The sequence below is a fragment of the Phyllobates terribilis genome, unplaced genomic scaffold (genome assembly GCF_046119375.1).
Source record: "Phyllobates terribilis strain yellow unplaced genomic scaffold, ASM4611937v1 Scaffold_1__5_contigs__length_1240528914, whole genome shotgun sequence".
Lineage (NCBI taxonomy): Eukaryota > Metazoa > Chordata > Amphibia > Anura > Dendrobatidae > Phyllobates > Phyllobates terribilis.
The window spans coordinates 621,641,878-621,655,643 of record NW_027362761.1 but is presented as its reverse complement, the minus strand read 5'-3'; the positions used below and the strand labels follow the sequence as shown (position 1 = coordinate 621,655,643).

General features: G+C 49.6%; 1 protein-coding gene across 1 annotated transcript in view; it reads left to right on the top strand.

Annotated features, from left to right (window-relative positions):
* Window positions 1-9,869, top strand: part of RGP1 (RGP1 homolog, RAB6A GEF complex partner 1) — a 35,024-nt gene extending 25,155 nt beyond the window's left edge. Inside the window, exon 9 of the mRNA XM_073684460.1 lies at window positions 8,833-9,869. Within this exon, the coding sequence (XP_073540561.1) occupies window positions 8,833-9,056 (224 nt within the window). The 3' untranslated portion in view covers window positions 9,057-9,869. The remainder of the gene's footprint in view (window positions 1-8,832) is intronic.
* The last annotated feature ends 3,897 nt before the right edge of the window (window positions 9,870-13,766 follow it).

The following is a 13,766-nucleotide window of genomic DNA, read 5'->3' as shown; positions in this document are numbered from 1 at the left end:
ACTGGGAGCTGATATTACTAGCCAGGGAAGGGGCCATTAGCCAAAAATGTTCCCTGGCTATTAATATCCCACAGCTGTTGCTCAGCCTTTACTGGCTAGGTTAGAGGGGGACGTCCAGGTGCGGTAGCAAGTGGGGTAATGGGAATTGTAATTGCCTTGTACTGGCAGCTGACATAAAGCCCAGGTTAGTAGTGGAAGGCATCTATAAGTCACCCCCATTATTAACCGCTTAGTAAAGTTTTTGAAATGAAGTCACAGCCAGAGTATAGTATTTTATTTTAAATAAAAGATTAAAACAATGTGGAATTTTATTTAAAAGAAACAAAAACAAAAAAACACTATATACTCACCTGACTCCCAATCCCCGATGCCCTCGTCTCCTGTAAGAAGCCAAAAATAAAAAAAAAACTGAGATCCCTCACCTGTCTGCCGTGATAACATAATCCACAGTGTCCCACGACGATCCAGGTCACTTCTACAGCAGCCACATCAGCAGTCACTGTTGTAGAAGACGGCAATGTACACTGACAGGAGTGTAATCGCTCCCTTCAATGTATAACCCTGTGAGGTCACTTGAGTTCAATCAGCTGAGAGCTCTGGTGACCTCACTTACTGTCTAAGTGTTGCTGCGTGAGAATTTGCCGTAAATTAGGTCCTGCAGCTCAGCGCTATACACTGCAGGGTGTATTGCCGGGTGATCGGATCGCCGTGGGACACTCTGGGTATGGCGGACAGGTGAGTAGAAGGTGATTTTTTTTATTTTAATATTTTATTTTTTTTACACAGCGCACAGATGCCGGCTGAGGAGACTACTGCTCCCATTATTGTCAGCAGGAGTGGCGGTCGGATGATGGGAGGAGTAGTCTCCCGCGGGCAGTTCCTTGTGCTTTTTTTGACCCATTGACTTGACTTGAGTCAGTCAAATATGCTGGAAACATCCACAGTTTTTGCTGCGGATTTGACTGACTCCTATCACGTCTATGGGTGAAAAAACGCTGCAGAAACGCACAAAGAATGGACATGCTGCAGATATAAACGCGATGACAATCCTGATCATGTGCACAGCGCTTCAGGATTGTCATTGCATTAGCTGGCACATGGATTGCCTAGCGTTTTGGTGCGTTTCCGCACGGAAATAATTTACGGAACAGGAGGAACAGAGCTATTACATTTTATATTTAATCCAGAATGTTGGGCAGTGATTGAGAGAGGTTTGTTTTTTACTAAGGGGACAAAGCAATTCCATAAAGTAAAAAGGATTAACAACGAAACTTCGTAAAGCTGATGTTACTGCAATGGCTTCAGATTTATGGAGAAAAGCGCTCCTTGTGAAAACGTCCGTGAACGTGGATCAAGCCTACACGGCGCTGTATCTTACGGCATTGAATACGGAGCATAATTTGCCTTGTCTTGTCTTTTTATCAGCGCTAATGATGAGCGAGCATGCTCTTTACTCGAGGTTTATGAGCGTGCTCGGGCGAGCACTGAGTATCTACCGCGTGCTCGGGTGTCATGTTTGAATCCCTCCCGTGTGCATGATTTGCGACTGTTTGACAGCTTTAATACATGTGAGGAATGTGTAAGAAACAGGCATTCCTGACATGTATTAAAGCTGTCAAACAGTCGCAAATCATGGGGAGCGATTCAACCTTATCACCGAGTACGCTGAAGATACTCGGTGCTCGCCAAAGCATGCTCACCGGAAGGGTTAACCGAACATCCTCGCTCATCACTCGTCCGCACTAAGTTACATCCACACACCGCCCTTTGATGACCTCATGTGGGGGCTGTTTGTTGGATGTTTTCAGCTTTTCAGGATTTCATGAAATCCACAACATTTACAGTATTTTTCCATCTGACGATCACAAAGGTTCAATATTGAAGTCATGTTTTTTTTAGTCAGTGTCCATTTTGGTGGGATCAGTATACAATGGACTGACTCCTAAAATATATAATAAATTGGGTGTCGTAGTACCATGCAGGATGTGCTGGAAATGTTTCCATAAGAGTTAGGGAAAGTGATGAAATGTCCTACAAATGTCTGTTCTCCAGCTGATCTCTGGATCTCGGCTTTTAGTTGAGATGAATCTGTGCTGCACTTTATGGACACGCTCAGTAGTGAGGCAGTGCTGCACTTTATGGACACGCTCAGTAGTGAGGCAGTGCTGCACTTTATGGACACGCTCAGTAGTGAGGCAGTGCTGCACTTTATGGACACGCTCAGTAGTGACCAGTGCTGCACATTATGGACACGCTCAGTAGTGAGGCAGTGCTGCGCTTTATGTACATGCTCAGTAGTGAGGCAGTGCTGCACTTTATGGACACGCTCAGTAGTGAGGCAGTGCTGCGCTTTATGGACACGCTCAGTAGTGAGGCAGTGCTGCGCTTTATGGACACGCTCAGTAGTGAGGCAGTGCTGCACTTTATGTACACGCTCAGTAGTGAGGCAGCGCTGCACTTTATGTACACGCTCAGTAGTGAGGCAGCGCTGCGCTTTATGGACACGCTCAGTAGTGAGGCAGTGCTGCGCTTTATGGACACGCTCAGTAGTGAGGCAGTGCTGCGCTTTATGGACACGCTCAGTAGTGACCAGTGCTGCGCTTTATGGACACGCTCAGTAGTGAGGCAGTGCTGCGCTTTATGGACACGCTCAGTAGTGAGGCAGTGCTGCGCTTTATGGACACGCTCAGTAGTGAGGCAGTGCTGCACTTTATGGACACGCTCAGTAGTGAGGCAGTGCTGCGCTTTATGGACACGCTCAGTAGTGAGGCAGTGCTGCACTTTATGGACACGCTCAGTAGTGAGGCAGTGCTGCACTTTATGGACACGCTCAGTAGTGAGGCAGTGCTGCACTTTATGGACACGCTCAGTAGTGAGGCAGTGCTGCACTTTATGGACACGCTCAGTAGTGAGGCAGTGCTGCACTTTATGGACACGCTCAGTAGTGAGGCAGTGCTGCACTTTATGGACACGCTCAGTAGTGAGGCAGTGCTGCACTTTATGTACACGCTCAGTAGTGAGGCAGTGCTGCACTTTATGGACACGCTCAGTAGTGACCAGTGCTGCACTTTATGTACACGCTCAGTAGTGACCAGTGCTGCACTTTATGGACACGCTCAGTAGTGACCAGTGCTGCACTTTATGGACACGCTCAGTAGTGACCAGTGCTGCACTTTATGTACACGCTCAGTAGTGAGGCAGTGCTGCACTTTATGGACACACTCAGTAGTGAGGCAGTGCTGCACTTTATGGACACACTCAGTAGTGACCAGTGCTGCACTTTATGGACACACTCAGTAGTGACCAGTGCTGCACTTTATGGACACACTCAGTAGTGACCAGTGCTGCACTTTATGGACACGCTCAGTAGTGACCAGTGCTGCACTTTATGGACACGCTCAGTAGTGAGGCAGTGCTGCACTTTATGGACACGCTCAGTAGTGAGGCAGTGCTGCACTTTATGGACACGCTCAGTAGTGAGGCAGTGCTGCACTTTATGGACACGCTCAGTAGTGAGGCAGTGCTGCACTTTATGGACACGCTCAGTAGTGAGGCAGTGCTGCACTTTATGGACACGCTCAGTAGTGAGGCAGTGCTGCACTTTATGGACACGCTCAGTAGTGAGGCAGTGCTGCACTTTATGGACACGCTCAGTAGTGAGGCAGTGCTGCACTTTATGGACACGCTCAGTAGTGAGGCAGTGCTGCACTTTATGGACACGCTCAGTAGTGAGGCAGTGCTGCACTTTATGGACACGCTCAGTAGTGAGGCAGTGCTGCACTTTATGGACACGCTCAGTAGTGAGGCAGTGCTGCACTTTATGGACACGCTCAGTAGTGAGGCAGTGCTGCACTTTATGGACACGCTCAGTAGTGACCAGTGCTGCACTTTATGGACACGCTCAGTAGTGAGGCACTGCTGTGGAATCTAAGTCGTAAGTCAGGGAAATTGAGGAGTCGGTGTCAGTGGTTTGGCTTACCATCACCATAGCCCTGGATAGGAGGCATTGCTGTTTTCAGCTATCTGGCCACTACTAATTTGGGGCTGATTGCCATGTCTCAGTTATGAATAAATATGCATATTCTTCCCCCATTGGTTCTGAAGTTGAAAATGTACAGTACAGACCAAAAGTTTGGACACACCTTCTCATTTAAAGATTTTTCTGTATTTTCATGACTTTGAAAATTGTACATTCACACTGAAGGCATCAAAACTATGAATTACCACATGTGGAATTATATACTTAACAAAAAAGTGTGAAACAACTGAGAATATGTCTTATATTCTAGGTTCTTCACAGTAGCCACCTTTTGCTTTGATGTCTGCTTTGCACAGTCTTGGCATTCTCTTGATGAGCTTCAGGAGGTAGTCACTGGAAATGGTCTTCACTTCACAGGTGTGCCCTGTCAGGTTTAATAAGTGGGATTTCTTGCCTTATAAATGGGGTTGGGACCATCAGTTGTGTTGTGCAGAAGTCTGGTGGATACACAGCTGATAGTCCTACTGAATAGACTGTTAGAATTTGTATTATGGCAAGAAAAAAGCAGCTAAGTAAAGAAAAACGAGTGGCCATCATTACTTTAAGAAATGAAGGTCAATCAGTCCGAAAAATTGGGCAAACTTTGAAAGTGTCCCCAAGTGCAGTTGCAAAAACCATCAAGCGCTACAAAGAAACTGGCTCACATGAGGACCGCCCCAGGAAAGGAAGACCAAGAGTCACCTCTGCTTCTGAGGATAAGTTTATCCGAGTCACCAGCCTCAGAAATCGCAGGTTAACAGCAGCTCAGATTAGAGACCAGGTCAATGCCACACAGAGTTCTAGCAGCAGACACATCTCTACAACAACTGTTAAGAGGAGACTTTGTGCAGCAGGCCTTCATGGTATAATAGCTGCTAGGAAACCACTGCTAAGGACAGGCAACAAGCAGAAGAGACTTGTTTGGGCTAAAGAACACAAGGAAATGGACATTAGACCAGTGGAAATCTGTGCTTTGGTCTGATGAGTCCAAATTTGAGATCTTTGGTTCCAACCACCGTGTCTTTGTGCGACGCAGAAAAGGTGAACGGATGGACTCTACATGCCTGGTTCCCACCGTGAAGCATGGAGGAGGAGGTGTGATGGTGTGGGGGTGCTTTGCTGGTGACACTGTTGGGGATTTATTCAAAATTGAAGGCATACTGAACCAGCATGGCTACCACAGCATCTTGCTGCGGCATACTATTCCATCCGGTTTGCGTTTAGTTGGACCATCATTTATTTTTCAACAGGACAATGACCCCAAACACCTCCAGGCTGTGTAAGGGCTATTTGACCAAGAGGGAGAGTGATGGGGTGCTACGCCAGATGACCTGGCCTCCACAGTCACCAGACCTGAACCCAATCGAGATGGTTTGGGGTGAGCTGGACCGCAGAGTGAAGGCAAAAGGGCCAACAAGTGCTAAGCATCTCTGGGAACTCCTTCAAGATTGTTGGAAGACCATTTCCGGTGACTACCTCTTGAAGCTCATCAAGAGAATGCCAAGTGTGTGCAAAGCAGTCATCAAAGCAGAAGGTGGCTACTGTGAAGAACCTAGAATATAAGACATATTTTCAGTTGTTTCACACTTTTTTGTCAAGTATATAATTCCACATGTGTTAATTCATAGTTTTGATGCCTTCAGTGTGAATGTACAATTTTCATAGTCAAGAAAATACAGAAAAATCTTTAAATGAGAAGGTGTGTCCAAACTTTTGGTCTGTACTGTATGTCCCATCAATATCGGACCTATAGAAACGCCAATATTCATAACTTTCCATCGGTGCCCAAGTGTTTAGTTGCAGATGTTCAGTTTGCTCTGAAAAGTTACCTCTAAAGGTGTTAGATTTTTTCTTCTTTTCCTCTTGAATATACAAGTCTCAGTCTTTCTGACTTCTTTTCACAATAGATATCCTGTTTTAATTATTTGGTCACCGCAGGCTGTCTCAGCCTCAAATGGAGTCTTCCCTGGGCATAATGCTACTCAGACAACACAGGGTGAGGGTAAAACAGCGTGGCAATACTTTATTGAACCACCAAACAAACCATAAACACACAGAACAGTCCCAGCAACTACACAAGATGGCGCAAATTACAGAGTCTCACCCTTCCGCTGGGAATACAGCAGCTGCAATTTCGGGGCTTCCAGGGGCACCTCTATTTTGGCGGGCCCACACAGAGAGGAGGCAATGACAAGCTTAGGAAGCTGACAGTCCATTGAGGCACGTGGCCAGAAGACCAAAGGGTCCCAACCTGGCTTCTTCAAACATATCCATGAAACCAGGTGACTGGATGGTCCCAGCCTGGGTTTCTCCGAGCATATCCATGGTTTCCAGCTGACTGGAGGGTCCTAATCTGGCTACTCCAAACATATCCATAGGACTAGGTGACCGGAGGGTCCCAACCTGATTTTCCCAAATGTATCCATTGGTTCTGTGATAGTCAATGGAGCAGATCTGTATTTCTCCAGCCAGGGGTGTGGTCTCTTAAACTAGCATCCTGTAGAATCCAAATCGGGCTCCCTCTTGATGGAGCCATGTTGTCCCAGCTGTTGTTCTGGCAAGTCACTCTGATTCTCTCCTTTGCAGAACAATAGAAATCCCTTTTTATATTTCCATCTGTGGTTTCAGGTCTTCATCCACAGGTCAGGGGCGATGGTGGCAGGGGCTCATGTCTCATTGTTTGAGCATTTAATCAATTTGCATAGTTTGTTCTCCATTGCTCTGCAGGTCAACAAACTAGCTGGTTTGGTACAGTATGTAATCAGCATATTAGTAAACATTGTTCCATAACCCTGAGTCCCTATCCTGCAAAGCTAGCAGACAATGAGTTGCAGTAAATATCAACTCAAGTGTCAACTTCCAAGCTTATTCAAACAATAGTCTGTGTTGACCAACCAAAGCAGAACACAAATTCAAAAGTCAACATAAAGATAAAAGCGTATGTCTCCTGACCTACTGAATTTACGTCTGGATAATTAAGATTAAATGCTGTGTCGTCACAGCCACTTCTTAGCTATATGTAATTTACTCTCTTCCCATATGTTAAACATGTGGTCCTGTTACCAATAGGGTAATCTCCTGGAGATTTTATGGATTTTAATTATTTCTATGACAGCCGGTTCCAGGTGCAGCCTTATTTTTATGTCTAGTTTTATACTGAGAGGGTTGGGGAATCTTTTAGTCTTGAACCTGCCATGGTTTGATCAATTGTTCTTATGCTGCATTACCAAACTATAGAGGGAAAATGAGGCACTTGATAGGAGGATGAAGATGGCATTGACCGCATTCAGCAGCTGTAACTTAAAGCCCCCCCCCCTCCTAGGCGAAGACTAAAGTCATGGGAGCATGGACCCATCAGAGTCCAGTCCATGCAAATAAACAGCAGCGATTGGTGCTGGCTCAGGCTGCTGCTGTTACAGGCAAATACTGACACCGCTCCATAGACCTGCATCTGACATTGGACGTACTATTATGTCCTCGGCTGGGAAGGGATTAAGTGTGAGAAACGATGGAGCCACATCTGCGCAGAGACTGAACTATGTGCAGAGCTCCGATCATGGCGTGTTCTCTACAGAAGACGCTTGTGCCCCGCACTGCCTTCATCACATCTGGGGCCTCCTGGATGTGGCTCTAGTAGAGTGAGCTGTAACTCTATGGTTTCCTGGCAGGACACGACCTGCACAGACTAGGAAGCCTGAGAGGAGAGAAACGCTCCATCCAGGAGTCGGGAAGGAAGATTCCCCCACTGTGGAGCAGTGGCCATTGCTCTCTGCGGTTTTGCCTTCCTCTGTGATGGATCATTAGAGGATATACATCTCCATAGTGTGCGGTGAGGGAAGACGCCAGAACATGTCTCAATTAGTGATGAGCGAACGTGCTCGGATAAGGGGTTAACACATGCAGGGATTGCCTGTTTGTTAGACAGTCTCAACCTGTGAGGATTGCCTAACAGCCTCAAGTCATGCAGAGGCAGGGACTCAAACATAATATACAAGCAAGTAGAAGATACTCGGTTAGGATGCAAGCATACTCGGTTAACCCCTTATCTAAGCATGTTCGCTCGTCACTAATCTCAATCATAAAAGGCAAGACATGCAGATGCTGGGCCGCACTTGGTGTAGTACCTGCTGATGGGCCGCACTTGGTGTAGTACCTGCTGATGGGCCACACCGGCTGCTCCTACCAGGGGCAGGAGACATGGAGTACACAGATGTAACAGAAGATCTCCTATCGCGCAACGCATCTTGGTTTCATAACCCCTGTCCACCTGCTGCAGTTTGAAAGAAAACCTTTTGCTTTCCTCACCCTCCCCAGATCCAGCACAGAGTCTCCGGAGCTGCCCCCAGTGTTGGGCAGTCGCCATGATGTCAGCACTGCAGCCAATAACACATTGCTAGCAGCAGCGGAGACTGCACCGGACCTGGAGAGGGTGAGGAAAGTACAGATTATTCTGACTCCTCCTAGGAGCAGGAGATTTTTTAAGCCAGGAAAACCGCTGACCTTGACGGGCCACTAAGTGGTGTTGTGATCGGTCACGCTGTTTTGTGTCCAGGTAACTTTTACTAGATGTGTATGGGTGATGGGCAGACGGGCCGGCTATGACAGTGAGGATACAGGAAGGTGTTGTAGATACTGATCACTGTGATGCATCTGTGATGGCCCATAAGCTCTGCACGCTGAAGGCCACGGCTTGTAGTGTGCACAGTGCTGTGTGCTCGGCTCCTTGTGCCTTGGAGGGACCTGATGTTTAGCAGCGGTGGTCTCTGAATGTTATTAAAGCACCTGAATCATTTCCCCTGTTCTTCCCTCTGCAGTTTCCCTCAAGTGGCGCCTTCACTTTGAGTTTGTGACCGCCCGTGAGCCGGTGGAAGCCCCGACTGTGCCAGAAAACCAAGCCGAGATCATCACCTGGACGGGGGCAGAGCACATTGATGTGGACACGTTCAGCTGGGACCTGCCCATTAGAGTGTTACCCACCAATCCTCTACTGGCCTCATATGTGTCTCCGGTGTCTTCCTCACACTCCATCTGTATCTAACGTGGAAGGCGTATCCTCGCCGGAGCTTGTCATGGCGTGTGGTCGCGAGGAAACAGTTGTATATCGGAAACCTGTGGACTGTGCCCCGCAAAGGGGCCCGGCGCTCCGCCTCAGCCGCGCAGGGGGGCCCGGCGCTCCGCCTCAGCCGCGCAGGGGGGCCCGGCCCTCAGCCGCGCAGGGGGGCCCGGCCCTCCGCCTCAGATCTGCAGGGGGGCCCGGCCCTCTGCCCCGCAGGAGGTCTTTTCCTGCTGTGGGTACATGTCTCTTTCTACCTCTCCTGGCTTCCATCACTGAGGACACGGCTCTGGTAGAATGGGAAGACTTTATTTAGAAGCACAGCAGGATACAGCAGCCCGGTCCGGGGCGAGCGCAGCGCTCCTGTACAGCATTACTACAGCTTGGGTATGAGCCACCTCTACCCGCAGGTTCTGGATTGCTGGGATCTTCCCGGCCGCTGCGTGATACACGGCAGTCGCTCACTCTGAACACATGAAGTGGTTTATGAAGAAAGCAGAGAAATGTTATCAGTGTCCGTGTCCATTAGGGCGTCCATATTACGTCGTGGGGGGAGTTGGGCTCATCTAGCTGCCCAGATGTGTGGGATAGACGGCCGATGTGGACGGTTCTGGGGCTCCTGCCGACCCCCACTCATAGTCCGCACTGTGCACACACGGCAGTTTAGGATTGGCTTTCTGCACCACGGATATCTGACATGTTTTGGCATCATAACGAGCTTCACACCAGGATGGGAAGTCAATGGGATGCTGCGTTCTGCAAAGAAAAACTGAGTGATATAAAATACAGATCTCACTGCGTCTGCTTCAGTTATTGTGTAATCAGGAATCTCCCCCATATGCTAGTCACCACAAGGTCCAGCAATCCCCCCTCCGCTTATACTAGTCACCACAAGGTCCAGCAATCCCCCCTCCGCTTATACTAGTCTCTACAAGGCCCAGGAATCCCCCCTCCGCTTATACTAGTCTCCACAAGGCTCAGCAATCCCCCCTCCGCTTATACTAGTCTCTACAAGGTCCAGCAATCCCCCCTCCGCTTATACTAGTCACCACAAGGTCCAGCAATCCCCCCTCCGCTTATACTAGTCTCTACAAGGCCCAGCAATCCCCCCTCCGCTTATACTAGTCTCCACAAGGCCCAGCAATCCCCCCTCCGCTTATACTAGTCTCTACAAGGCCCAGCAATCCCCCCTCCGCTTATACTAGTCTCTACAAGGCCCAGCGATCCCCCCTCCGCTTATACTAGTCTCTACAAGGTCCAGCGATCCCCCCTCCGCTTATACTAGTCTCTACAAGGCCCAGCAATCCCCCCTCCGCTTATACTAGTCTCTACAAGGTCCAGCAATCCCCCCTCCGCTTATACTAGTCTCTACAAGGTCCAGCAATCCCCCCTCCGCTTATACTAGTCACCACAAGGCCCAGCGATCCCCCCTCCGCTTATACTAGTCACCACAAGGTCCAGCGATCCCCCCTCCGCTTATACTAGTCACCACAAGGTCCAGCGATCCCCCCTCCGCTTATACTAGTCTCTACAAGGCCCAGCGATCCCCCCTCCGCTTATACTAATCTCTACAAGGCCCAGCGATCCCCCCTCCGCTTATACTAGTCACCACAAGGCCCAGCGATCCCCCCTCCGCTTATACTAGTCACCACAAGGTCCAGCAATCCCCCCTCCGCTTATACTAGTCACCACAAGGCCCAGCGATCCCCCCTCCGCTTATACTAGTCTCTACAAGGCCCAGCGATCCCCCCTCCGCTTATACTAGTCTCTACAAGGCCCAGCAATCCCCCCCTCCGCTTATACTAGTCTCTACAAGGCCCAGCAATCCCCCCTCCGCTTATACTAGTCTCTACAAGGCCCAGCAATCCCCCCTCCGCTTATACTAGTCTCTACAAGGCCCAGCAATCCCCCCTCCGCTTATACTAGTCTCTACAAGGCCCAGCAATCCCCCCTCCGCTTATACTAGTCTCCACAAGACCCAGCAATCCCCCCTCCGCTTATACTAGTCTCTACAAGGCCCAGCAATCCCCCCTCCGCTTATACTAGTCTCTACAAGGCCCAGCAATCCCCCCTCCGCTTATACTAGTCTCTACAACGCCCAGCAATCCCCCCTCCGCTTATACTAGTCTCCACAAGGCCCAGCAATCCCCCCTCCGCTTATACTAGTCTCCAAAAGGCCCAGCAATCCCCCCCTCCGCTTATACTAGTCTCCACAAGGCCCAGCAATCCCCCCCTCCGCTTATACTAGTCACCACAAGACCCAGCAATCCCCCCCTCCGCTTATACTAGTCTCCACAAGACCCAGCAATCCCCCCCTCCGCTTATACTAGTCTCCACAAGACCCAGCAATCCCCCCTTATATTAGTCACCACATAGGTCAGAACTGTGGAGTCGATGCCCATTTTCGGTGCAGTCCATATAAAATGGACCGACTCTTAAAATATATAATAAATTGGGTGCAGTACTACTATACAGTATGTGCTGTAAATGTTTCCATAAAAATTTGGGAAAGTTATGAAATGTCTGTTCTTTTCCTGATCTCAGGATCTCGGCTTTTTCTTAAGATAAATCTGTGCTGCACTTTATGGACACGCTCAGTAGTGACCAGTGCTGCACTTTATGGACACGCTCAGTAGTGACCAGTGCTGCACTTTATGGACACGCTCAGTAGTGACCAGTGCTGCACTTTATGGACACACTCAGTAGTGACCAGTGCTGCACTTTATGTACATGCTCAGTAGTGAGGCAGTGCTGCACTTTATGGACACGCTCAGTAGTGACCAGTGCTGCACTTTATGGACACGCTCAGTAGTGACCAGTGCTGCACTTTATGGACACACTCAGTAGTGACCAGTGCTGCACTTTATGGACACACTCAGTAGTGACCAGTGCTGCACTTTATGGACACGCTCAGTAGTGAGGCAGTGCTGCACTTTATGGACACGCTCAGTAGTGAGGCAGTGCTGCACTTTATGGACACGCTCAGTAGTGAGGCAGTGCTGCACTTTATGGACACGCTCAGTAGTGAGGCAGTGCTGCACTTTATGTACACGCTCAGTAGTGACCAGTGCTGCACTTTATGGACACGCTCAGTAGTGACCAGTGCTGCACTTTATGGACACGCTCAGTAGTGAGGCAGTGCTGCGCTTTATGGACACGCTCAGTAGTGAGGCAGTGCTGCACTTTATGGACACGCTCAGTAGTGAGGCAGTGCTGCACTTTATGGACACGCTCAGTAGTGACCAGTGCTGCACTTTATGGACACGCTCAGTAGTGAGGCAGTGCTGCACTTTATGGACACGCTCAGTAGTGAGGCAGTGCTGCACTTTATGGACACGCTCAGTAGTGAGGCGGGGCTCCACTTTATGTACACGCTCAGTAGTGAGGCAGTGCTGCGCTTTATGGACACGCTCAGTAGTGAGGCAGTGCTGCGCTTTATGTACACGCTCAGTAGTGAGGCAGGGCTCCACTATATGTACACGCTCAGTAGTGAGGCAGTGCTGCACTTTATGGACACGCTCAGTAGTGACCAGTGCTGCACTTTACGGACACGCTCAGTAGTGACCAGTGCTGCACTTTATGTACACGCTCAGTAGTGAGGCAGGGCTCCACTTTATGTACACGCTCAGTAGCGACCAGTGCTGCACTTTACGGACACGCTCAGTAGTGACCAGGGCTGCACTTTATGTACATGCTCAGTAGTGAGGCAGTGCTGCACTTTATGGACACGCTCAGTAGTGAGGCAGGGCTCCACTTTATGTACACGCTCAGTAGTGAGGCAGTGCTGCATTTTATGGACACGCTCAGTAGTGAGGCAGGGCTCCACTTTATGTACACGCTCAGTAGTGAGGCAGTGCTGCACTTTATGGACACGCTCAGTAGTGAGGCAGTGCTGCGCTTTATGGACACGCTCAGTAGTGAGGCAGTGCTGCGCTTTATGGACACGCTCAGTAGTGAGGCAGTGCTGCGCTTTATGGACACGCTCAGGAGTGAGGCAGTGCTGCGCTTTATGGACACGCTCAGTAGTGAGGCAGTGCTGCGCTTTAGGGACACGCTCAGTAGTGAGGCAGTGCTGCGCTTTTGGGACACGCTCAGTAGTGAGGCAGTGCTGCGCTTTAGGGACACGCTCAGTAGTGAGGCAGTGCTGCGCTTTATGGACACGCTCAGTAGTGAGGCAGTGCTGCGCTTTATGGACACGCTCAGTAGTGAGGCAGTGCTGCGCTTTATGGACACGCTCAGTAGTGAGGCAGTGCTGCGCTTTATGGACACGCTCAGTAGTGACCAGGGCTGCACTTTATGTACACGCTCAGTAGTGAGGCAGGGCTGCACTTTATGTACACGCTCAGTAGTGAGGCAGTGCTGCACTTTATGTACACGCTCAGTAGTGAGGCAGTGCTGCACTTTATGGACACGCTCAGTAGTGAGGCAGTGCTGCGCTTTATGGACACGCTCAGTAGTGAGGCAGTGCTGCGCTTTATGGACACGCTCAGTAGTGAGGCAGTGCTGCGCTTTATGGACACGCTCAGGAGTGAGGCAGTGCTGCGCTTTATGGACACGCTCAGTAGTGAGGCAGTGCTGCGCTTTAGGGACACGCTCAGTAGTGAGGCAGTGCTGCGCTTTTGGGACACGCTCAGTAGTGAGGCAGTGCTGCGCTTTAGGGACACGCTCAGTAGTGAGGCAGTGCTGCGCTTTATG